Consider the following 26,288-nt stretch of genomic DNA (forward strand, 5'->3'; position numbering starts at 1 on the left):
CCCCCCCCCCCCCCTCTTTTAATCTGATATCCCTAAATTATTCCAGTAAAACCAGTTGCCTTCAGAAGGTCATTCAGGCCCCGTCCACACGAAGCCGAACCCTGGCCTAAACGCACAAATTTTTCACCAAACCAGCCTCTCATCCACACGAAGCCGGCGTTTCGGGGGTCTGTAAACGATCTTTTTTTTAATCAGCCTTCAGAGTGGGAAGATTCTGAAACGCCGTTTTCGTGTTTCCATCTTTAAGCTCTAACCGCATTTTACACGCATGCGTCATAGCGTTGCCTCTAAACACGCATATGCGACACGGTATCACAACAACAATGGCGCCGTACTGTGTTGAATGGTTGCTGCTAATGCTACTCACCCTGCTGTCGGGCTTACAACAGAATCTTCTTCTTCTGGAATATCTCCAGGAAGAACAGAGCAATATCGACGACATAGTTCAGCACCTGAATTTGACTGAACCACGAAAATGGACCCGCAGGGCAACCATGTATAAATATTAGTGCGCATGCCCAACATTTCGTCGCCTATTTTTGCTTTGGCACGACAGCGCCACTTACAGGCCTGGCATACATTTTGCAGCGTTTTCATGTATTCGTGTGGACGATCACATTTATTTTACGTCTCTGTCTTTACGACAAACGTTCTGGAAAATATTAGCGTTTCGTGTTCGTTTTGACTTCGTGTGGACGGGGCCTTAATTACTTTGTTCTTTGGGGGTTTTTTTTCTTACAAAATCAGAGACCAAGAAACTCGGGGTGAGTTAAAGTAACAGAGTTGTGTTTAATCATCACCAAACAGCTTCAAACCTACCAGAACAAAGGAAGGCCACGTAAACCCACAGGCTGTAAAAGGAGAGAAAGAATCAGGGAAGCAGCCAAAAGGTCAGGGGACATTCTGGACATTAGGATGACTAACAGACATGCAAATCTACAAAGTTGGTCTGGATTTTAAAAGAAATTACAAATAAAATGCCAAAAAAAAACATAATTCCTATTCTAAAGCAAGGAAGTGGCAGCATCATGCTGTGGAGATGCTCCTCTTTAGCAGAAGGTTGATGGGAAGATGAGTGGAGAAGAATGCTGCAGCAAACTGGTGCAGAAGGTGGAATATTTTTGGTCATATCCAATGAGAGCATCAGGTTTCAGTAGGTAAGGTAATGCATTATTTCCCTCATTTTACACAATGCAGATCAACTGTACATCCCAGTAAAACACAATCATCTGTCTGGTTGAGACTTTACCGAGCATTAAATTGTTCTAAAGGTGTAAAAAAAAGTTAGCTGGAAGCTGATTTTGTGAGGAGGCCATATGAATGATCAAACCAAACCTTGTGCCAAAGCAGCATTCTCAGCGACGCACTCTCTCTCTCACGCACGTCTGTTAGTTTGAAACTAAACGAGTCGCCGCCTGAAGCTGGACTTCAGCAGGCTGAGCTTTATGGGCCTGTGAGAGTGAGCGTTTGCGCTGACACGTCACCAGAGCTCCATTTAAGTGCCGGCCTTCTCTAACGTGTGTTTATACGAGGTGTTATTTTGCTGGGAGATTTAATTTACAGCAGGATTCTTCCCACCGGCCTGCGTTTTTAAGCTTCCCTCTAGTTTCGCCGCTTATGTAATTAAGAGGCAGGCACAATGGAGCTCTGTCCTCTCTCGCTCTCTTTGTGTCTCGGTGTGGACATGTTGCCCTCTCAGGCAGCTGGACCCTGCTCTGTCCCTGCTGTCCATGTTCCCTGCTACAGTAAAACTGATGTAATGTTTTGGAACAGACAGACGTTCCCCTTCAATAAAAAGAGAGCCCTGGGATGGGCTGAGCGGTTTCTGCAGAGGGACATGTTCGAGGGATTTCTCAGGATCCTCGCCGTGTCCGTCCTCCTCATTAAACTATTGTCCTCCACTTTGCAGAGCCCAAATAGTCCCGGGGCAGCCCTCAGACTAATTTTAGGGTTGGTAGTAGTAGATTCCAACCTCTTATGTCACTTGTTTTTCCCCTTGTTGCTATTTTCCCTTTTTTTTTTTTTTTTTTTCTTTTTGAACCAAACCATTCAGTACTTGAGCGTATTTTCAGTCATGTCGTAAAGAGTATTATTGTGTAACCACTCCTTGAATTATGACAATATATGTGTTGCAAAAACCAGCAATTTCTGTGATATGTGTGGCACTGGGTTATTTTTTTATGGCCTCCTGACTGTAATATCTGCCTTTTAGAGCCTCATCCTTTGCTGCCAACTCTGCAAAATTCCACTGTGGGTTTCAGTTATTTATTTATTTTTTTGTTGTTTTTCTGAGACATTTCCAGGATAAGACTAAAAAAAGATTAAGATATTTCATTTACACTTTAAAAGCAAGAAAAGCGTTTATCTCCCAAGCCTATCATTAGATCTCTATGACATCCTGAAACCCTTAGTCATCTTACGGCATTTTAGCGTTTTATCAGTACTCTGGAAAAAATATTTCATAAGATTTTCATGACCATAAGAATTAAATTGGAATAATATTTAAATTAGACATGCACCCTTACAGTCAGTTTACTGTATGGGAGTTTACTTTGTAACATAGATGAATAAAGTTTCCCAGAAGCTATAAAAGCCATCTGCTGAGCCTTGACTGGGTGGTTTATCTTTTCCAGACTTAATTAAGACATTGTGGAAAGTAGTACGAGGTGGAGGCAGATGATCCTTTATATTATTGTTGGAAAGGAGCCATTGCTTTGCTGTTAAGGAGCTATATTACATTATTTGACTGTTTAACTGAAGATGTGTTCGACCAACACTGAGTAGTTTATAATAGGGAAATAGAAGGAAAGGATATATGGTTTTCAAACATATTTTTTTACAAAGGAAAAACTGCAAAGTGTGGCAGAAATATGTACTGAGGCGACTTCACTCCGTCTTTAAATATTAGCCAGATTCTAAATGGTGAAAACAGTCCACAGGAGTGTACTTTGATCATAAAGTAAATCCAACTTTTCTGTGACCTTTTGTTAGGGAATATTGGAATAACAAACAAAAGACAGAGGTAACTCTGGAGGAGCTGCAGAGATCCACAGGAGAATGTGCTAACAAAATAACTATTAGTGATTGACTCCACAGATAAGATCTTTATGGAAGAGTGGGGAGAAGAAAGACAGCAGATGTCCTGTTTGCAGTTTGTCCCTAATACTATAGAGCAGGGGTGCTCAAGTCCAGTCCTCAAGAGCTACCATCCTTTAACTTTTAGATGCATCTCTTCTCTAGCACCCCTGAATCTAAAGCTTCAATCCCCTCATTTAGCTCAGCAGAGGCGTCATAACGAGATTCAGGTGTGTTAAACATGGTTGCATCAAATAGTTGCAGGATAGTAGCTGTTGAAGACTGGAATTGAGCACCCCTGCTGTAGAGTATAGGGAGATGGAGTAAAATGTCCAGTTTGCTTTGCTGTGAAACATTGAAGGAGGGAAGACGGGTGGTGTTCAGCACTGGACAAAGTGGAGGAAACCTGTTGAAGAAATACAGGGGCAGAGTTTCACCTTCCAACTTGCAACTTCAAAACAGTTTATATCAAGGTGTAAACCTAAAGGCTAATGTGTTTAAGGCATTAGCCGTCATTACATTTGAGCTCAGTAGAACCTGTCTGCATTAACTCATTTCATTCAGGTTTGTTGGACCAGACATGCGGCTAAAATACACAAAGCGCCAACCCTTGAGCGCCGGACCCAAATAGAACTGAGAATTTGTGGCAAGGCTTGAAAATTCAGCCTCTCAGACATTCTTCATCCAGCCCAGTTTAACTTAAGAAAGGGGAGACCCATTGGTCTGGAAATGTACAGATATGCTTTAAAAGACCTGCAGCTTTAACTTTGGTTCAAGTTGCTTCTATAATGTATTAACATGGGGAAACTTTATAATAAAGGGACAACACTTCAGATTTTATTCTATTTTATTTACATTTTTCCATTTCATTAATCCTAGTAAAACTGGAGTTTATAATAACATGAAAATGTCAGTGGAAAATAAATACTTTTGGATAAAAATGTACTATTTTGAGGGAATCAGTTTTGGACACAATATTTTTTGCTTTTTAAGAAATGTCTGACTGAACATCCCTATTAAGAACTAAATTTAATTCACATGATCGCATCTATTCTTATATTGAAAAGGGCTAAGAGATAATATAGAGACTAAATGTTTTGATTACAAGAGGGAAATCGTGTGAGCATGGCAGGTAAAATCATGTTGAAAATGTGGCTTTTTGAATATAGAAGTTAGGTGTAGGTTTGCTCTCTAGGGGGCAGTATTGCTCTGCTGTTCCACACGAAAACTGCATTCCTGCAGTCTGAGCCCTGAGACAGAAGAGGAAAGTAAACAAGTGAGTGAGAGAGGGAAAAAAATGGGTTCCTACTAAATAGAATCATGCATGCATTTTTTTTATTATTACAAATCAAAATCAACTCAAGGTTTAGTTTTGACACATGGTTTTCTTGCAGTGTGGAAGCTGATTATGCAATCAGGGGATTCTAAAAATTGTCCCGCATTCTTGTCTGGACTCTTCCTGGCCCATATTTGTGGTCTGACCCCATCCACGAGGAGAGAGAATGGAGGAAGAGGGGGGGCACACAGTTTCCTTCCATCACAGAAACATGCATCAGCTCTCCAGCCAGAGGCTAAAGAGGGGGAAGGTTCAAATCTCCAGGACTTTTTCTCCCCTCTGTCATTTAAAATGCACCCATTGAGCTCTTATCTTCACAGTAGGACCTCATGTAAAAAGATGCACTTCATTATAACGACAGGCAGTGTTTGCATGGAGATCTTTCTCTGCAGGGTTGCCAGATTAGGAGGGGAAGAATATAAACACATTTTTATTTTATCAGTCTAATTACTTTGTATTATAGCCCTTTGTTCTTCCGAAAGATGAGACTTGAAATTCCTGTTTCAAGTGCAACCAATAAGCCTGAATTAATTCACATTAATTCATGTCAAGATTAAGCCTGATTGCTGCCCTGACCTAAAAAAAGGAGTTTTCACCTTTGTTTTGTAAAACCTATTGCAGCACTCATATAAAGACAATCTGCAAGGACACAAAGTGACATTGCAATGATTTTTTTTTGTTGTTGCTCTTTTGCGTTAACCTCAAAGAATGTGGCTGATCAACCACTGTGCACCTCTGTCAGCTCACAGTGAGTAATTGGATTAATGAAGACACTCATTGGCTGTATATTTGTATTCCCTGACAAATGCAAACTCCTGGTAGAACATAGTTTGATGACAAAGCGTTAATTATGACTGCAGGACTTTGTTTAATTTAAAAAGGCGCTGAGGAAACTAAATGCAAAAACTGATTTGTGCATTTTTGACTTGATGACATCATGAAAAAAAAAAACTTTGACAAGTTCTCATTTTGCTGCAGATAGATAGATAGATAGATAGATAGATAGATAGATAGATAGATAGATAGATACTTTTTCAGATTGTTTAGGAATCCAGAATTTAAATTAGCTGGATAATATTGTGGACATGACCCAAATGTGATGTCACTTCAGCCATTGAAGCTTATTAATAGGGAACGGCAGATTATATCTTGATGAAATTGCATATTACTGTAAAATTAACAGTGTTTTCAAATGAGTTTCACTTATTTCTAATAAAATGATGGGTATCAGCTTTAGAGTTAATAATAATAAACCCTAGTTTTCCTTCATCCTCTTCCTGTCTGTGCTCCTGGAGCTGGAAATGCAAATAATCTGAGCTAATCTCTAAACTTTCTAGACCTGGTTTGAACAACTCTGTCCCAAAATCCCGTCTGTCAGTTTTTAAACTCACTTCCAGAAGTTTTCTGGGGTGTGTGCAGCCAAAGGAGGGAGTCTGAGTCAAGGGTTGGATTTCAAGGCGTGGTGACAGAACAGGCGGCCAACCGGAGGGAGGATGGAGGTGGGGCAGGGGCGGAGGAGGCGACTTTTGGAGAAAAGTTTGCCCGTAGTCGAGTCGCCCCTCCCCGGCCACAGTGTTGCATTTATAGGCTGAGTTCCTCGCGGTGAAGCACTCTGGTTCAGCTCTACAAGAGGGGAGGAGACTGCAGACACAGCTCCTCACACCAACCTCCTCTATCTCTACACTTTTATTTCACCTCCCCCCCTCGGACTTAAACTGCAAGAAACTTTTTGGGCAACTTTTATAACTTTTCCACAACTTTCTTTTAAATAAAAAGCACCAGTCGTGGCCCAAACACCCGGTTGCAGCGCAGGATCCCGCTCGGTCCTCCATGAAAGACGGAGTGCGGCAGCAGATTTGGGGAAGAGACGAGATGTCAGCGACGGTGCTGTCTACTTTCTACGACATGGACATGCTTTACAAGGTAAACAACAACAAAAACAACTTATTCTGCTTTTTTATTGGCGCGCCTCTGCACGTGTTTGGATGCAACTTGTTGCAGGTTGAGTCCCAAACACATGTAAGCAGAAATAGACGCTTATCTGTTCTTGTCACCAGCAGGAGAAAAGCATGAACATGAACGCCCTCCACATCAACAGCATGCTGGATAAGAAGGCGGTGGGCGCTCCGGTGTCCGCGCTGGGCTCCGGAGGCTCCTTCACGTCGGGATTTTTCCGCAGAAACTCCACCAGCAACCTGGAGGCAATGAGTAACGGCAACAAGTACTCGCTGGGCTCCTACGGCAGCTGCATGAAGGACAACTCCCCCAGCGGCGGCGGCGGCGGCACGGCACTCATGAACAAGGAGAATAAGTTCCGTGACCGCGCCTACAGCGAGAGCGCGGAGCGGGGCGTGCTGCAACAGAAGCCCGCCTCGCAGATCAACTCCACCCGCTACAAGACCGAGCTGTGTCGGCCCTTTGAGGAGAACGGCTCGTGCAAATACGGAGAAAAGTGTCAGTTCGCTCACGGCTACCACGAGCTGCGGAGCCTGACGCGCCACCCGAAGTACAAAACGGAGCCGTGCCGCACCTTCCACACCATCGGCTTCTGCCCCTACGGTCCCCGGTGCCACTTCATCCACAACGCAGACGAGCGGCGGCCCGCGCCGCCCGCCAACGCCAACATGCAGGCGGTGGAGCCCCGCGGCTACAGCCAGAGGGACGGCCTGCAGTCACAGCAGCAGCAGCAGCAGCTCGCCTACAGCCAGAGAGAGAGACCAAAGCTCCACCACAGCCTCAGCTTCTCAGGCTTCTCCACCCATCACGGACTCGAATCCCCGCTGCTCGACAGCCCCACGTCCCGGACCCCGCCGCCCCCAACCTCCGCCTCGTCCTGCACCTCCGCCTCCAGCTTTTACGACGACGTCCTGTCGCCCAGCTCCATGCCCTGCATCAACAGCGCCTTCTCTTTCCCCGGGCAGGACCTGAAAGCCTTACTGGCCCCGCTGGCCGTGCACACCCCCTACGCGAACAACCACTCCAGCGGTGCCTTCTACGGGAACGCGCCGGGCAGCGTGAGCCTGCAGGCGCTGCGCCGCCTCAGCGAGTCCCCGGTGTTCGAGCCTCCGCCCAGCCCGCCGGACTCGCTCTCAGACCGGGAGAGCTACGCGAGCGGGTCCCTCAGCTCTTCCGGGAGCCTCAGCGGCTCCGAGTCCCCGATCCTAGACGCTGGAAGGCGTTTGCCAATCTTCAGCAGGCTGTCGATTTCTGATGACTAAATAATGTTTGTTTTTTCTGCTTGGATTATGCACGGCTTGATTTGAGTGAGGAGGTGCCCGCACCTCCTGCTTCTCATTTCAGCAGCAGCCACCCTGCTGATGTGCCTTTAAGCAAGACTTTTGATTACCCACCAGCTGCAGGGGTGCAGCCCCTGCTCAGACCTCCCTGGAGGGGGGAACAAGAGACCAGTTTCCACTAAAGATGCACCGATTGGGCTTTCACACAGCCGATCCAGAGCTCTAAGCTACCGATTATTTTGTTTTTCCTCACTATTAAGGACACAGAAAAGGAGAAAAGTGCTGCAGGTTCCTTGATAAAAAGTAGTTCAAATCCAGCAGACAACAGGAGTTGTTGACCTTTTTTCTTTTTTTTTCTTTTTTAGTAATCAGAATTAGTTTTGATGCATTAACTGTATGGATCAAAAATATCTGGTGTTTTTTTTTTTATTGTGATTTTTCAGTATTTCACCTGCTGATTACAAGGAAAATGTTCTGATTGTGAGCTGTGGCCCCTCTGATCGGTGCATCTCTAGTTCCATGAGGATCATCTAAGCTTCACTTTAAGTATCCTTGACCAGGCATTAGTGTAATAGTGTTTGTATGTATTATAGCTGTAATAAAACTTAGTTAGCAAACAGAAGGCATTCCATCAGTGCCTTGCCCATGGGGCTCCTGGCAGCCTCTTTCTCTCTCCCTTTCTAACTGCTCTATCAGGCAAGCCACACTTTTCCTGGGATTAGATGTGTGTATCAAGACTTGACAAGAAAAAAAAAAGACTTTAAGCGGTTTCAGATTTCCTCCCATCCTGCCAAGAATATGCCTTGACTTAAAGTAACACTTTTCTTTTTTTTTTTTTTTTATTCTTCAACTTCCATTCCAGATCTGCCGCCTTCTAGCGCCACCCAGTGGTTGGTTTGGTTAGTCTGCAGTAGTTTGTTGCTTGGTTAAAAAGCACTCTTGAGTTGGGCTTGTTTGGGGAAATCACTGCTGATGGTTGAATATATATATATATCTATTTTTTTAGCTTTTTTTTTTTTGAGTGATTTGCATAGCAGTGCATAACTTGCTATGGACTATTTAACTTATTTATTATCTTGTGAAAAAAGTATAGGCTACATTGGTAATTTGTCCATACTGTATTTATCAAGTATGATGAAGCAATAGATCTATATTCTTTTATGTTTAAATTATGATCGCCATTATTAATCTGCATAAAGTGGAGTGTATGTTCTTTTCACAGTAATATATATATTGTTTTCTCCTTTTTTTTTTTTTGTAACTTCACTTGTTTATTTTTATTGTGAGTAAAAAAAAAAAATCTTAATTTAAGAGAACGTATGTGATATTTATTTCATTAATTTTGTTTCCTTGTTTACGTTTATTAAAACAGTTTGTGTGATTGCTGTTTGCTCCTGAGGCTGTGTCAGTGCTGTCGAAGGTCTTTATTTTTATTTTTTCCCCTTCCCCCTAGGAGGATCCATACTTTAGATGTTCTGTAGAATGTATAAACTGAGGTTGTACAGACCGTCCAGACCTTGTTTCTTTTTGTCGATCTAGTCTAGACGTCAGTGACAAAGAACCCAAGTCAATAAATTAACCAAAAAGTATTTTTATTTTTTTTTCCTCCTGTTTTTGCACGAGGTCACACTGTGATTCCAGCCACGTGCTAAAGAATGTAGCAATCCCTTGTGCCCCAGTATTAGTGTAGTGCCTATGGGGTTCACCATCTTTTTACATGCCTTAAAATTAACCAAATAAAGTATTTTTCCTACATGGCATATTTTTATATACACATTGAGCTGAATGTAGTGTTGGATTCTGCAACTTTTCAGGTTGTCACCACTCAGACTCTGACAGAAGCAACCTTAACCTTTCTGCAAGTCCCTATTCCTCTTCCTTTTTTATTTTATTTTTTATATATATATAGATCTATATATATATATATTAAAATCTAGTCTTGAGTTTGCTGCAGAGGGAAGTGGACAAACACATTTTGGTTTGTACATAGTAGGTACAGGGGGATGCGCACTATGTACTTTTGACTACTTTATCAGAAGTAAAGCTTTTTGAATGTAACAAAAAAAACGGACAAAAAGACAACGAGAGTTGTGATGTTTTTCTTTTGGGGAGTCAGTTCACTACAAATTGAGTGTGAGACTGTTAACTTTGTACTGTACATTTTTTTGTAGTTCTCCCAATAAAAATCAATTTTGGACAAAGGAGTTGTGAATTTTTTATTTCAAAGTAAAATCTACACCCCCTTTAAAAAGCTTCTCTTTTATATATCAGGAAATATGAAATTTTCCTCAAAAACTACTTATCCAATCACAATAATTCAATCCACACTCTATAAGTTGAGTCAATGACTACAGGACCCTTACCTGCATAACAAGCCCAGATCACTACCTCTCCACTACTGTGTTAAGTAAACATGATGTAACAGCTCATCATATTTAGCAGCTACAACTTCCAGTTTCTCCTTTCAGATCAACATCAGTCCAGCAGGGAGAGATTTTGAGCCCCCTCTTTTTTCACATATTCATTCACCGCTACCCTATAGCAGCACTGCAAAGTTTCAGGTGGGCTTGATTCTGAACTTTGACTCTCCGTCCGATTGATGACCCAGATGTGCTGCTATATAAGCCCGAGTCATCCCCATAATATCAAGCATTTGTTTTGATATGCGGTGTGGGGTTGGTTCCATACATGTCTACGCTCAGTCTTATCTGATCTCTGAAACAAGCCCAAGTCACTTACCTGCCACCGTCATGCTTCACAGCTGAAACCTTGCATATCATTTTTCATCCAGTGAGGAATTCTGAATTATAGGCAAACTTTGGTCATGACTGTCAGCTGCCTGTGATTTGTGCCCTACAGTAAATTCACTAGGATGTCTTCTTATGTGAAGGTTACAAAGGCTTTGAAATGCTTTCCAAAGGTGAATAATCTGTAGAATGGAGGATTTATGGCTTAACACTAGCCTTAGGTAGCCCTCCCTCAGATCAATGGGTTCACAACCAGTTGCCTCTTTATGGTCATTGCTGATATTGTTCTCTTGTCTGCTCTAGAGTAACAATCTGCCGAAAGCTCATTCATTCAAAGAAGGGTTCACTCTGATGATTATCGGTTAATTAAGAACCTTTGATCAAGGGTGGGTTTAGTTTTCTCAATTTATTTCTTTTTTTTTTTAAAGAAAAGACGAAAGTTGTGTGATATTTTCACATGTGATATCAGAATTTAAACAAAAGTTTTTATTAAGTTTTGAATGTGAAACCTTAGGTTTACATTTTAACAGGAGTGAAGGTAAGCTTTGATTTGTAGATTAAAATAGGACAATGGCAGTAAAGCAGAGGCACAGTGACTGAAAAGCTGATAATCAACATGTAGCTGTTTGTTCAGACCGCTACAATTAGATTTATATGACCCTAAATGATGTTTGACCCGTCAGTGATCCACCATTGGGGCTGTACGGCTGTGAACCAGGTCAGGGATGAATGCGTGGACACAGTCATCAGCATATAACTGATTAACTCTGCAGCTGTAAATGTGTTTCAGCTATCAGTCACCTGAGCTGCTTTGCTCTGCTTCACATTTGCTCACGTCTAGACTAGCTGAAAGAGCTGTTCTACATTTCCCTACGAGGCTCAGTTTGTTGTTGTTTTGCCTGGATTTGCAGGAGGCTTTCAAAGAAGAGTGGTATTTTTCTTTCCTTCTCTTTTTTTTTCTTCCATGGGGCCATTCTTAACCAGTTATCGTCAGTAGCAAAGGCATTAAGAAAATAAAGAACCCAAGTGTCATGCGGTGCCTGGAGTTCACGCCAAGATAAGGCGGCATGATAAGGGTCTTGGCAAATATTTACTGTGTCCTCAGGATTTCATAATGAAGTGTTTATCAGAGCAGAGCCGTAGGGCCGCACATTGAGCCGGCTCTCTGCCAAGAAGGATACAAGTACCTGTGACTCAGTGTGTGGGTGAGCATGGTTGTGTTTTATCCAGCCACTCTGTGATCAATGTCATATATTGACTTTGTTTCGGTCGTGCTGGTAATAAAGGAATAAAGTTTTTCTGTGAAGTGCGTATATGTAGCCATGTTCGTGTATCAGTGCATCCAGGGCCCTGGCTGGTTAATGGTGCCTTGAGTTGCTACAATGAAAGGAAACACTCTATGAGTTGTGATTAGGGCAGGAAGAGTCGTGCTTCCTGGCCACCACCCATTTCCACCTCTTCTTCGGTCCTGTTGTTTTTCCTCCTCCGCCAGCTTCCCTTCTCTTCTGTAGTCGCGGCTGACGGCTTCTAGAAGTTGCTATTTGCGTTCCACTGCGGCTCTGGGAAGTCAGGCGCTCGTCCTGGTATTGTTTGGGCATACACAACCCAGACCTGGGGGTCAAGTGGTAATGGCATATCATAGTTTAAGCTAATATTTGTTGCCTTTATACAATTTTATGACTCCTTGATTTTTTTTTTATTTTTTTTATTCTATAAGGCTGAATCCCAAAACCTCAATGTGTTTAAGTTGGATTTTATATGTCCAAGGAAGAAAAAGATGTTTATTTTAAAAACAAAGTTTGTATTTAATCTGATACTCCTACAAAAATACATTTGGTTTCTGTTTCTGGTCTCTAAGGTTTGTTTGAGGGAATCAATGAACAAGCAGCATCATGAGGATGGAGGAAAACAGCAGACATGTCAAAGATAACGTTATGGAGATGTTTAAAACAAGGGTGGGTTGTGAAATAACATCCAACGCTTTAGACATCTTACAGAGCTCTTTTGGTTCATCTTCTGAAAATGGGAGGACTATTGTGCAACTTCAGATCTATTGAGGCTTTGTAAGTAGAGCAACGATTAGACAGGCAGCCTAAAGGTACATTATAACTGCAGTGATTCCCAGCTCAGCTGGGAAACTGGTTATAATGGTTCATGATCTCAGTAAATGGTTTATCCAGTTCCAAAACCAAATGAATATCTGGAACAAGATTTGAAAACTATGTTCACAAATGCTTCCCGTCTAACCTGATTTTGAGCTATTTTGCAAAGACAAAAAAATTCAATCTGTAGACATGCAACACTCAAAGAGACACACACTGAAATAGAGACACCTTCTGAAAGCTGTTTCTACTCAGGGGGACTGTTTTTAATCTGAAAAAGATGTTGCAAACAATATATATCATTGTACTTCTGATTCCAAATTATGCACTACTTAGTGTTTGATCTATTGCATAAAATGCTCCAAGTCTCCCCCAAAAAAGCTGGTGGCTGTAATTAGAGAAAATGTAAAAATGTTCAGCGTTGTATATGTGGAACATATGGGTGGAAGCTGGCCAAAAAGAAGAAAGCAGCCTCCCCTCTTGCCAAATTAGATCCTGACCAGGTCCTAACCCTCCATTTGATCATGTTTTCCCTGCAGCCATATAGTCGACTGATTCACTTATTAAAGTAAAATATTGAAGCCAAAACTTCCTCTCTTTAATGAGCTATAACTGCCTGCAATAACTAAAGTGAAAGTTTAATCTCTCCTTCTAGAAAGGGAGAGGCCCTGAATCTCCTCCTGCCACTAAAGCTCTGAGTCACCTAGCGGTTGTAAATCAACCCTTGAAAGTCCCTTCTGTGTACCTGTGTGTGTCTGTTAACTTCACCTGACCCTATTCTGTCAAAGAAACAATGTGTACAGAAGGTTTTTGGTGAGTGAAGTAATCTCATTTTTTGTTTATTACATGCAGTCAATTTAGACAATTACTCAGAAGCACTTGAACGGTATGTTTGGTTGTACTATTGGGTAATAAGAAGGCAGATTTAACACCTTTTAAGCCAAAATGCAAACTTCCACTAGAGATAAGGCTGACAGCTCCAATCTGATGACATTCACATAAAAATGTGGATTCAGAGGAAGTTGCAGTTAGAAAAAAAGTTTTATTTGAAGTGAGTCACTACTTTCTGATGCCAATGTTAGCTTAATAGTCTGACAAAGAAACACTTCTGTGATTTTATCACCAGTAAACACAGAATCATGATTGTTTGTGCTAGCGGTCGTCTTTCTTTCTTTCTTTCTTTCTTTCTTTCTTTCTTTCTTTCTTTCTTTCTTTCTTTCTTTCTTTCTTTCTTTCTTTCTTTCTTTCTTTCTTTCTTTCTTTCTTTCTTTCTTTCTTTCTTTCTTTCTTTCTTTCTTTCTTTCTTTCTTTCTTTCTTTCTTTCTTTCTATCTATCTATCTATCTATCTATCTATCTATCTATCTATCTATCTATCTATCTATCTATCTATCTATCTATCTATCTATCTATCTATCTATCTATCTATCTATCTATCTATCTATCTATCTATCTATCTATCTATCTATCTATCTATCTATCTATCTATCTATCTATCTATCTATCTATCTACAGCCAGTGTCCACAGCTGGGATTTCAATCCACTTTTATTGGAGATTCCAGTTTATGCTACTAGCAGTGAAATGTCTGAAAAAGTAGTTTGTATTTGTGTTTTTTCTCAAAATATATTAAAAAAAAAAGTTAAAGAAATGCATTAATTCTCTAAAATTTTCCTCTATATTTGTATTTTCTAGGTTGTTTGATGTGTATTAGGAAAACATTGTTGATAATCCAAACGTATTCCTAACGTCCAACGAGGATGTTTCAACCATTTGCAGAGAAAAACCACCGACATGACCGGAGGCCATATTAAACATCTGCTTTCATTCGGTCTCGGCGTCTCTAACTTACAGAATCTAAATTTATAATCAGTACCTTATTTTCAGGCGAGGTTGTTCTCCGCCATGGCAGGGTGAGTGGAGGGACTCAGCCAGGGGTGGTCATGCTTGATCGTCGCTGCTCCGGGTCCATCATATCCCCGTCCCTTTAATGCATGCCGAACTACAAATATTTACTAAGCATCTTATGAGAGAACCCAGTGTTTACTCTTAATGCTTGTGGCTCCACTTAAAGAGTGTGCTGTGTACAAGCAATGCAGAAGAGACGTATGCAGGTCCTGTGCAGTTGAAGCATGTTTATGTTGGAGTTGGATGAGGCACTTCCCTTCGGATTTCAGCAGCATGTGAGCATGAGCTCCCAGATTCTGTTCGGACTACTGCTCCAAGACGTGCGAATGACTCAGCAGCCATCAGCAGACGGCAAAGAGGCTCCGTCTGTTTGTCCATTCAAAGTCTATTTGAGTGTTTGGGCCCCATCCTCAAGGTGAAACTCCAGTATATGTTGTATGAAGGAGAACATTAGCCACAACAAAAAAATGGGTTCTTACTATATTTAATCATAGCTGCATTTCCCGAATGACATGAATGTAATCTTTTTATATATATGTTTATATCTCATTATTAGCTTGCCAATTATTCTGCTTTGTTCGTTTACACCATTTCTACAAACATCAACATATCCATGTAAAAGAAGTTTTGGCAAACCTGTTCCTAAAGCTTCGGTACAATTTACTAAATGTTTTTTATATTGTAAGCAAAAAAACAAAAACAAAAAAACAACAACTATTCGAGGGCTAGAAACAATGTCAACACTGACTTACGTGGACTACGGAGATGAAGGACTGGACCCTTCCTCAGTTGCTTTAAATGTCTTTTACTGATGAAAGTAAATTTAGCATTTAATCATGGCATTTCACTGTGTTTGATAAAGTTTATAATCCACATTAGCCTAGTAAACTAGCCCCACCTGCCAGCGGCCAAAATAATTTTTGACTGCGAGTTTGGTCTAACCTCGATCAATGCCATCTGCGTTGTGATTGTGGGCCAATCACAACGCAGAGATGTGTTTTGAATTTCTGGATGCAAAGCGGGCGGCGTTTTGAGGACAGGAGGATTAAGCTGCGCAACTCTAGAGAAAGCACAACAAGGAAGATGGCAACAACTATTGAACAGTTGTCGTTTGACTCAGCTTTGGAATCAGTTTTGGAAGGATTAGACTTGGGATTGTCATTGGAACGTGAGCAGGAAGAGGCCATACTCTCATTCATTTTTAAGAAGGACGTATTTGCCGTTTTACCGACAGGCTGTTTGTTTACACTCCCCTGACAGCTTTCTGTTGCGCTTACTACATACTACAATAGGCACAGACATGGTTTGAAAAACAACGGGTTGTTCATATCAACAATCTTTCGATGTGTCATTCATGGGGGCCAGACTGAATTACACATTTAATCTCACATTTAGTCTGGTATATCAGGCTAAATCCACATAAAAATCAGTCTGAAACATTTAGAGCACTTAAAGGTATAGTGGATAATTTTCACAAATGTTTGAAAAGTCCCCCCCACTACACTTTAAAAAAAAGTACATGCACTACCTTGTACCTGATCCTGAGAGGGAACACCTATTCAACGTGTGCGAGAGCATGCACGAGCACATTTCTCCTCGTGCATGCTCTGTTCTAAAGTTGCTGTCTGCATCACTCATACAAGCTTACATGTCAAAAGAAGATTTGCAATTTTTTTCACTGTTTCAGACTCACTACTGGTAAGTACAAAAAGGCCAAGCACGTAGGCCTTACGTAAACATATCACCAGAATGACTGACAATTAGGAGGACCACTCATTTTGATGATCCACTCGGAAAAAAGAAAAAAATCCTCCACTTTACCTTTAATGTTTCGCTTTCTGTTTAAGATGCTGATTCATGCAGGACTTAGCACACACTGTCTAATACACAAAAAGCTGCTTTAACCACTGTTGTTAGTGTGCTGACCAGAATATCACAAGGAATCTAACATATAATGTGTTTTACTTCATAAATTCAGTAATTAAAGTGAATACATTTTCAAAAACATAAAAATTTATTGAATATGACTGCGTATTATATTTGCAATTCTGAACGGATGCAGCACTATGTTCCATACAAACCCCGGAGAGCAAGCCTAGATGAGACCTTAGTAACTACACACATCGATCTGCAACACCACCCAGCAATCTGTAGCTCTTTATCTTTGTGCGTCAGTCGACCTCTGCAGATAGCAATGTGAGACTCCTGTAAGTTAAAAGGGAAGAGAGACAGCAGGCGTGTAAGTTTCAGCGCTGTGTGTTTGCGAGATGCAGCTGTAAAATATAACATGTCCTATCTAGCTGTGTAAAGGGCTTTACTTAGACCAGGCGTGGGCTCATCACACGTGACCACCAGCCGTGCCCAGAGGACGATAAGGAAGTATGTGTGAGGCATGATGAGGGTGCGACCTAGTGGGGGAGTAATTCTTGAGAGTGTGTGTTGACATTTTGAAGGCCACGCTTTCTGGCCACTGATGTTGAACCCAGGGGGGGCGGAATCAGAGCAATGTGTGGTGAATGAATCTAGATCGCAATGATTGGGGAGAATATAGAGAGGAAAAAAATTAATGGAGTTGTTTACTTGGAGGCAAACTTCTCAGTGACCGCACCCTTAACTCCTTTCATGACTGCCTTATTACTCTGCAAAGCACTTTTCAGCTTGGAAATGCAGAAGAATCCCTGAGGTCAGTGTGTTCAGGTTACTATGAGTCCATCCATGGATGTCCAAGCTGCAACGGGTAATTATGTGTAATCATCCAAAATGTTTATACTGTACAAATAGCCTAAGTATGCTGAGTGAGTGGCTGTATGGGGTGGGGGTAGCTGGTGTTATGAATGAGACGGGCTGCTCTGTGATTATCCAGGCTCCAGGCCAGGTTCAGATTGTCATGCAGTGAGATAGAGGCCTGTTGTTACCCTTTATGACCACTAAAACCACCCTGTACCGCCGGATACCGTAGAATGTCATTAAAAACTTAGCTTATAATGTGGTTTACATTAACTACACTGTCTCTTAGCACAATGTGGATAGCTTTAACTTTAGAGCAATCCTTTTCAGCTAATTTAGTCATGATTTTTTTCATCTTGCAAAAGTATAAAGAAAAAAATCTTTACAACAACAAATTAATCTTTATTTTATTGGCAATTTTAGATAGATTAACACAGGCTACATATAAAGGTAAAGCATTTATACCGATAAAAATCAGCTAAAGGTAAGTCAGAATGGATTTAGGCAGCTGTGAAGAGAAATTTCAAGCTTTACATGTCATGATCTTGGCACTGATGCCTGGTCTGATTCCTCATTTCACTCACCTGCTTAGCTCCGCCCAGTTCTAATTATCGGTCATCTGACCCAACTGCTTTAGTTTCTATTTAACCAACCTTCAAACCAGTCATCAGTGCCAGATTATTTCGAGCCGCTTGGTGAGATTTATTCTAGCATACCTGTATTCTGATTACCTGATCCTGACCTGTTCTGCCTTTGGACCTTTGAGCCTACCTGTCCCTCTTCTGATCTGTTTGCCTGACCTTTCTTACGACTACCTGTCTTCTTATCCTGCTTGGTTCTGATCTCCTACTTATACTCCGACCATACATCAGCGTCTGGGACTTTTTGTGCTGCGTCTGCCGCTTCATGTTGGCAGTTGACCAGCTGGAACCTACCTCCCCCTCTGGGCTCGGACTGAACTATAAGACCAGAAGTTCCTTCCTTTAGTTCAGCTTTCAATTAAGGTTTTAAGAAATCTAAATGTTTTTACGCTTTGAATACTGTATCCTTCTGTTCTGAGCTTGACATTACAGCAGATTCATTTGATTTGTGCATGAAGTTTGACTGTGCCATTTTAAAACATGGATTAGTTTTGTCCTGATACTAAATATTCAAAACTCCAATTCTGTAGAGCTATTAACTGCTGCTTATTAATGTTTATTTGCTCAAACACAAATCTGAATCAAATGCTTGGATGACAATCTTGCTGGGGGAACCAGCCTCAAGTTTTTTGTAGTTTTTATTTTTCAGAATTTTGCTCTATTTAACTCCCTGTATTTAAAGAAGTACACAAGCAAACTGTGCTACCTTTGGGTGATTGGGAAAACCTATTGTCTTAAAGAGTGCTTTAAAAGTTTATTGGAAAATCACAAAATATAAAACATGTTCTTCTGGGAATAAATGATTTTCTTTATGTAACGCGTAACTATCGGTAAGCAGAGACTGCAGTTGCTTAGGGGCCCCCGACCTCTTAGGGGCCCCATCACTGATACCTGGTTGGCTCCTTACCTAATTGTGGACTAGGACGACTTTTTGCAGATGTAATGGTGCCAAAAATTCGTCTTAAACCCACCTGATACTGGGTCCTCTGCTAGACGTGTTCTAGCAATATCTAAATCAACATTTATGGCTTTGTTTTGATAATGGTACAGATGTTTTTTAATGTCACTGCTGATAGTTGTCCCATCAAAACATGTTGTAATTTGCGGTTGTGTTATGATTAAATGTACATTTGAATCTCGGTGCCAAAAATTATTTTCTAAGGTACAGTAATAATGTATGATACTGTGAGAATTGTTATATAATGTAAGGAAGATCATAGCTTAATATGCTGAAATCCATGTTTTATTAATGCCATTAATAGTGTGGGTTGGTCAGACTGGCAGTAGTCAGTGTGTTCTCATTCTAAAGAATCATGTATATTTACAGATAAATACTCCAAAATAATCAGCTTTTAGAGAAACAGCTGAAAAGCAAATCCAAACCCGATCCACAGACCATTTGAAACATTTATTGAACCGTATGGGGACTTTTTGAGCCAAAATTTGTTTGATTATGAGGCTGATTTTTTCCTACCTGTTTTGAGTTCTGTTACTCCTGGTCAGATATGTAAATTTTTTTAAGTTGTGAATGTCTTTACTTTTAAAATTACTGAACTGTTTGCTTTTATACATAATACAGTCTTGTTTGCAGGCATGAAATACTTTGAAAATATACCATATTCCATCTTTAGGATGTTAAAAGCATCTACCAACAAGTAAAAAGGAGCTAAAGCTTTTAAAGTTGTAAATGTCGTTTTCTGGAGAGAGGACCCATGTTTCCTTCAAGTTTATATGAGTCAGTTCTTCACGGTCCAGTTGCAGTGCTCTTACTCACGTCCATATTTCATATCTGTGGCTTTCAAACAAAAGCTGTATGTTGATACAATCTGCTGGCTAGCCAGAGGAAATGAGTGTTTGTGGGCGCACTAATGATGTTTCTGTTTCTCTTTCTAATGTGATCCTGTTTTTTTTTTTTTTCACAGTCTTATTCTTTGTGGAGAAGTTTTCCCTGAATTCCTGTGATGATTAAAATGCATGGCACATCTAAATCAAAAAATGAAAGCTATATTTGAAATGAATTTGTTCAGGTCGTCCTGCAGATGGTTAATGTAACTTTACACCATTCATCAGCAGTTTTATTTCATCACAAGAAGCTATGACAATTTGTATGTCAGACAACATATTGAGAAAGACTACAATTGTTCTTTTTAAACGTCCACTGACCAACTCACGGAAAGTGGCCAAACCAAAAAACAAAAACAAATAACATCATGGATAGAAATCAAGTCTACCCGATAGCGCAGACAGGAATATATGCTGCTGCTGACATCAGACTACTGTCAGATAATATATTAATTAGAAGCTTTTTAGCTATGGCTAGCATATAATTCTGCTATTTTGTGTGTGGCTTTTAAACCATTGCAGATATGCAAAGGAGCCTCAGACCATCCCCATGAATTTCCACATCTGAAATGTTGTGTAGTTTTACACCAGATGTGACAGAATTACTGTCTGTCAATACAAAGTTTTCACTCACTTGTTTTTATCTTATTTTCTTCGAGGAGATCTGCTCATGCGCTCTTTGTTAGCTGAGAACCGAGCTAGAACCGGAGTGCACTACTGATGAACTAGCACCATGTTAGCGCAGTTCGGTTGTGTCTGCCGAGGTCTGGTTCAGTTTTGCTTGCCATTTACACTTAACAGTTATGTTGGTTACCGTGTTCGGACCAATCACTGCACTGTTTAGAGTAATGTAAATGGAGCCAATGACAGCAACATTGTTTTTCTGGGTTATTGTGTTTGGCCATTTAAATAATAATGAGTGTGCTGGAGTAACCTTCATCTGAAAGAATAACCAGACTGAATTGTACATCCTAAGAATCTGTTCAGTGATGGCTTTTACCTAATTACAAAGATGGCTTACTTCAGCCCTCTTTCAAACCGTCTGTCCTCTCTGTCCAAAAGCTGTTCATTTTGGTAATCAAAAGTGTGTCCATTGTTCTTGTTTTGTACGTGTACAGCTGGATCTTGCCCTGAGTTGCTGGCTCCTGTGCTGCACCAACCATTTGTTTTGTTGTTGTTTGGTTTCTCCAATATAGGAGTCCAAACAGTCCTCGCTGCACTGAACCACCTGAAATCTGGTTTTTAGGTATTCTGTCTTTGTGATAAACCAGATTTTGTCTGAGTGTGTCTGGGTTTGAAAATAACTGGTATGTTTTGTGAAGAGAAAATCTGTCTGAGTTTTTCAGAAACTCCTGACTCAAATGGAATTACAATGTTTTTACAATCAGTTTTATATCTCTACTTTTTTTCAGCCTCTTCAGGAAAGTTTTGCCTTATATGTAATATGTGGTTATTAATATTCTTACCTGTTTTAAGTTTTTTGGACTTATAATGCTACTTTGTGCTCTATTATATGTGTTTTTGTTTAAATACTGGTTCTTTTGTAGTTCTATCCTTTAAAATTAACTTCTGATATGCGTTATAATTTTTACCATTCTTTTTATAACTTTAATTCTTTTCGCTAATCAGTTATTTCTTCTGCTTTTTGCTCTACCCGTGTCTGTTGCACCTCTTTCATCATCAGTTTTAGCTCAATGTGAAACTTTCATGTGGGATTTAATGAGTAAATTGAAATATTTCCAGTACAGCTTTATTAGTTGTTAAATACCTAATCATATTTACAGTAAATGTCATGATAAAGAACTTAACACTTTTGCATTACTTGTTGATTTGTCAAAATGTGAAGCTTTCCTATTTGTCTGCTATGCAGTGATGAGCTGGAACAGCAGAACTTTGACAGGATCCGTCTTTGTTCCCAGTTATTATCCTGAAAAAAGTGTGCCATTATTAACCAATATTTACTAGATTTATTGAAGGTTAAACAAAAGTAAGGGACAAAGAAAGCACAAATCCTTAAAGGATATAAATAAATAAATTATTTACATCAGTTGCATTCAAACATTGAGCACTACTATGAAGTTTATGTTTTTCTTACCCCCAGAAAGATAAAACACAATAAAAACATGATTAAAAACAGTTGATAACATAGATTACATCACACTATAGTGGATTTGAATCAAAATACTTGGAAGAGCACCAAGGGCCGTCCAATATGTCTGTTTTAGTTTGCAAGTCCTCCAAGATTTGTATGAAAGTGTAAGGCTGAAACATGACTGGTGTGTTATGACTCTTTTTAGGAATACTTCCTACTTAATTTGCAAAATACCAAAAAAAAAAAAAAATGTCATGTCAGACTACAGTTGGATGTCAGTGAAAGGTGTTTCAAACTACAGCCACAGTTGTATGAAGGACCAACTCTGCCATATTTAAAAATAAATACAGAAATAAATAAATGCTCAATAAATGTATAAGCATACAATTAATTGCCAACAAAAAAGTGAGACATAAATGTATATAACTGTTAATTAGCTTCTTTATTTATTTGCCTTTGTAATATTTACCTTATTTATTTTTCTGTCCTTTATAATCTTCAACTTTATTTTTTAATTACTTATATTTTTAAGTATTTATTTATGTGCATGTTATAATATTTTTGTCTGTTTTATTCTTCCTTTGTATTTTTTGACCTTAGTTATTTCTTCGCCGCTGTTTATTTCTCTCTGCCCTTTTTACATTTCTCTCTGCCCTTTTTACATTTCTCTATGCATTTATGCCTCATTATGCAAATGAGGAGGGGGTGTGTCCTAGAGAGTCAACTTCTGCTCATTGGTTGGCTTGGCGGTCCATCTCCTTAACTCACAGAGCTCAGAGTACTAAGTTAAATGTTCTCTTTTCTGTTGCTGTTGTTCAATAAAAGTACGTTTTAAGATCATTTGAGGCGAGAACCTTATACTTTTAAGCATCACCATATGGCCCATTCACAGATTTAATGCGTAATTTAAAAGAAAATGTGACGAACTTGAGAGGACCGTGGCAACCAGCGGAGCTCCGAAGCTGACGGCAGCCAGGTCTATAGCCAGGCTATGATGGCGATTTTTTGTTGTATTTGGCAAAGTTTGGCAAAGTCCCTACTCAAGTTCTAATGACTTCAGACTCGACATCAGACTCTCCTCCTGTAGATTCGACCGATGTAGTAAAATGCTAACCAACACGCTTCACACACGGTTATGCCGAGAGAGGGCCGCTGCAGATGGGCTGTGGTTAGACCTGGCTGCCGTCAGCTTCGGAGCTTTGCTGGTTGCCACGGTCCTCTCAAGTTCGTCACATTTTCTTTTAAATTACGCATTAAATCTGTGAATGGGCCATATAGTGATGCTTAAAAGTATAATGTTCTCGCCTCAAATTATCTTAAAACGTACTTTTATTGAACAACAGCAACAGAAAAGAGAACATTTAACTTAGTACTCTGAGCTCTGAGAGTTAAGAAGATGGACCGCCAAGCCAACCAATGAGCAGAAGTTGACTCTCTAGGACACACCCCCTCCTCATTTGCATAATGAGACAGAAATGCATAGAGAAATGTAAAAAGGGCAGAGAGAAATGTAAAAAGGGCAGAGAGAAATGTAAAAAGGGCATAGAGAAATGTAAAAAGGGCATAGAGAAATGTAGAAAGGGCATAGAGAAATGTAAAAAGGGCAGAGAGAAATAAACAGCGGCGAAGAAATAACTAAGGTAAAAAAATACAAAGGAAGAATAAAACAGACAAAAATATTATAACATGCACATAAATAAATACTTAAAAATATAAGTAATTAAAAAATAAAGTTGAAGATTATAAAGGACAGAAAAATAAATAAGGTAAATATTACAAAGGCAAATAAATAAAGAAGCTAATTAACAGTTATATACATTTATGTCTCACTTTTTTGTTGGCAATTAATTGTATGCTTATACATTTATTGAGCATTTATTTATTTCTGTATTTATTTTTAAATATGGCAGAGTTGGTCCTTCATACAGTTTAGGCCAATTTTACTTCATAAAAAACACCACGGTCACTGAAAGTTGAACTTAAATAACATTTTAGGTTTGCATTTCTTTTTCTGTGTTTTTACACGGAATTTTAAGATTATAAGGTGATCATGTACAAAATTTTTTTTAAACATTTTAAACTCCTTCACAATTTGGATTGCATTTAGCTTTTGTCCTGTTCATTGCTGCAGGATTTGGTTTAAAGTTAAGTCCCATCAGAACTCAGAAAGCCAACACCAATACTCCCATTTGTTTTCATTATGAAACCTTCCAGGGAAAGTTTATTTAATTTGTCAATTAACCTTATACAGACGTCCTTTCCTGTTAACCAGTATAATCTGACCCTCAGAATATTAGAATATTATTTTTAATGCAGTGTTTTTTTTTCACAGTTTTTTTTTGTTTCTAACCAAAAGAGAGGGCTCTTAGGTTCACCCTTTTCTTCTTCTCAGGAAAGGTAGGGGTTACCATAGCAACAAATGTCTCAGGATATTCTTCTGTCTTTGATGCTTAGAAGTTACTTTTATATTAAATGCCTGCATCCTAAAAATCATATTTTTTTAGGAATTCCTTTTATTAAAAAAAAAAATCTTTAGGTGCTTCTGTTAAATCGCAACTCCGAAAAACTCAAACTGGACAAACATCTTTGAATTCCTATGTTTCAAAAGTTCATCTATCAAGGTGCTTGAATTTTTCTCAAGCACATTTCGAAGTTTCCTCTCCTATTGTGCACCTGTCACTTTTATAATTCACTGTCTCCCTGCACGGCTAGATGTCCTGGGGTTGCAAAGTCCTGCAGGTCCAGTTCTCCCATCAATGACTCCTTTTTAAAAATCAGCAGAGCAGTGCTGCAGGACAGACCACCTTTATATAGCAGTCTCAGCACTGCCATTCATATCTTGTGTGTGTGTTTGGGGGGTTGCTATCTGCAGTTTAGCACCATTGGGAAATGAGAAAAACATATCTAAATTTTTTTTAATCACATTTTACATGCATGTGAATCTTTGCTTCTGCACTCTCCTTTATTCACAGTAAACAAAGAAAGCTCAACTTCTATTTGGTGATTTGTGTTTCGATTTATCTCTATGTGGGGAAAGAGCCGGAGCTAGTGTGTGAGGCTGAGAGGTTCCGGCTAGAAATAGTCGGTCTCACCCCAACGCATGGTTCTGGTTCTGGAACCAGTCTCCTTGAGAGGGGCTGGACATACTTCCACTCTGGAGTTGCCCACGGTGAGAGGCGCCGGGCAGGAGTGGGCATACTTGTTGCCCCCCATCTCGGCGCCTGTACGTTGGGGTTTACCCCGGTGAACGAGAGGGTAGCCTCCCTCCGCCTACGGGTGGGGGGACGGGTTCTGACTGTTGTCTGTGCTTACGGGCCGAACAACAGTTCAGATTACCCACCCTTCTTGGAGTCCTTAGAAGGGGTACTGGAGGGTGCCCCTCCTGGGGATTCCCTTGTTCTGCTGGGAGACTTCAACGCTCATGTGGGCAATGACAGTGAGACCTGGAGGGGCGTGGTTGGGAGGAATGGCCGCCCTGATCTGAACTCGAGTGGTGTTCTGTTGTTGGACTTCTGTGCTTGTCATGGATTGTCCATAACGAACACCATGTTCAAGCATAAGGGTGTCCATATGTGCACATGGCACCAGGACACCCTAGGCCGCAGTTCGATGATCGACTTTGTCATCGTTTCATCGGACTTGCGGCCGTATGTCTTGGACACTCGGGTGAAGAGAGGTGCTGAGCTTTCCACTGACCACTACCTGGTGGTGAGTTGGCTCCGGTGGTGGGGGAGGATGCCGGTCAGACCTGGCAGGCCCAAACGTGTTGTGAGGGTCTGCTGGGAACGTCTGGCGGAGTCCCCTGTTAGGCGGAGCTTTAACTCCCATCTCCGGCAGAACTTCGAACACATCCCGGGGGAGGTGGGGGACATTGAGTCCGAGTGGACCATGTTCCGTTCCTCCATTGTCGAGGCGGCTTATCTGAGCTGCGGCCGCAAGGTTGTCGGTGCCTGTCGTTGCGGCAACCCTCGAACCCGTTGGTGGACACCTCCGGTGAGGGATGCTGTCAGGTTGAAGAAGGAGGCCTATCGGGCCTTTTTGGCCTGTGGGACTCCGGAATCAGCTGATGGGTACCGGCGGGCGAAGCGGCATGCGGCTCGGATGGTTGCTGAGGCAAAAACTCGGGTGTGGGAGGAGTTTGGAGAGGCCATGGAGAAAGACTTCCGCACGGCTCCGAAACGATTCTGGTCCGCCATCCGGCGTCTCAGGAGGGGGAAGCGGTGCAGCACCAACACCGTTTATAGTGGGGATGGTGTGCTGCTGACCTCGACTCGGGACGTTGTGGGTCTGTGGGCGGAATACTTCGAAGACCTCCTCAATCCCACCAACATGTCTTCCATTGAGGAAGCTGGGCCTGGGGACTCTGGACTGGGCTCTCCAATCTTTGTGGGCGAGGTCGCCGAGGTGGTTAAAAAGCTCCTCGGTGGCAGGGCCCCGGGGGTGGATGAGATCCGCCCGGAGTTCCTCAAGGTCCTGGATGTTGTGGGGTTGTGTTGGCTGACACGACTCTTCAACATTGCATGGACATCGGGGGCAGTCCCCCTGGATTGGCAGACTGGGGTGGTGGTCCCCCTATTCAAAAAGG

At 40.9% G+C, this 26,288-nt stretch overlaps 1 protein-coding gene across 2 annotated transcripts; it reads left to right on the top strand.

The window, feature by feature from the left end:
- The first annotated feature begins 5,991 nt into the window (after positions 1-5,991).
- On the top strand, positions 5,992-9,848 carry zfp36l2 (zinc finger protein 36, C3H type-like 2). 2 transcript variants are annotated; one of them, XM_038299461.1, is made up of 2 exons: positions 5,992-6,334; positions 6,469-9,848. In XM_038299461.1, exons 1-2 carry the CDS (start codon positions 6,242-6,244, stop codon positions 7,627-7,629), a joined length of 1,254 nt encoding a protein of 417 aa, XP_038155389.1. In that variant the 5' UTR covers positions 5,992-6,241; the 3' UTR covers positions 7,630-9,848. The 2 variants fall into 2 exon arrangements, with proteins under 2 accessions (XP_038155389.1, XP_038155390.1); XM_038299462.1 differs by having other exon boundaries at positions 6,472-9,848.
- Positions 9,849-26,288: the final 16,440 nt, after the last annotated feature.

This window comes from Cyprinodon tularosa, unplaced genomic scaffold, assembly GCF_016077235.1.
Source record: "Cyprinodon tularosa strain WSP-4 unplaced genomic scaffold, ASM1607723v1 ctg43, whole genome shotgun sequence".
NCBI lineage: Eukaryota > Metazoa > Chordata > Actinopteri > Cyprinodontiformes > Cyprinodontidae > Cyprinodon > Cyprinodon tularosa.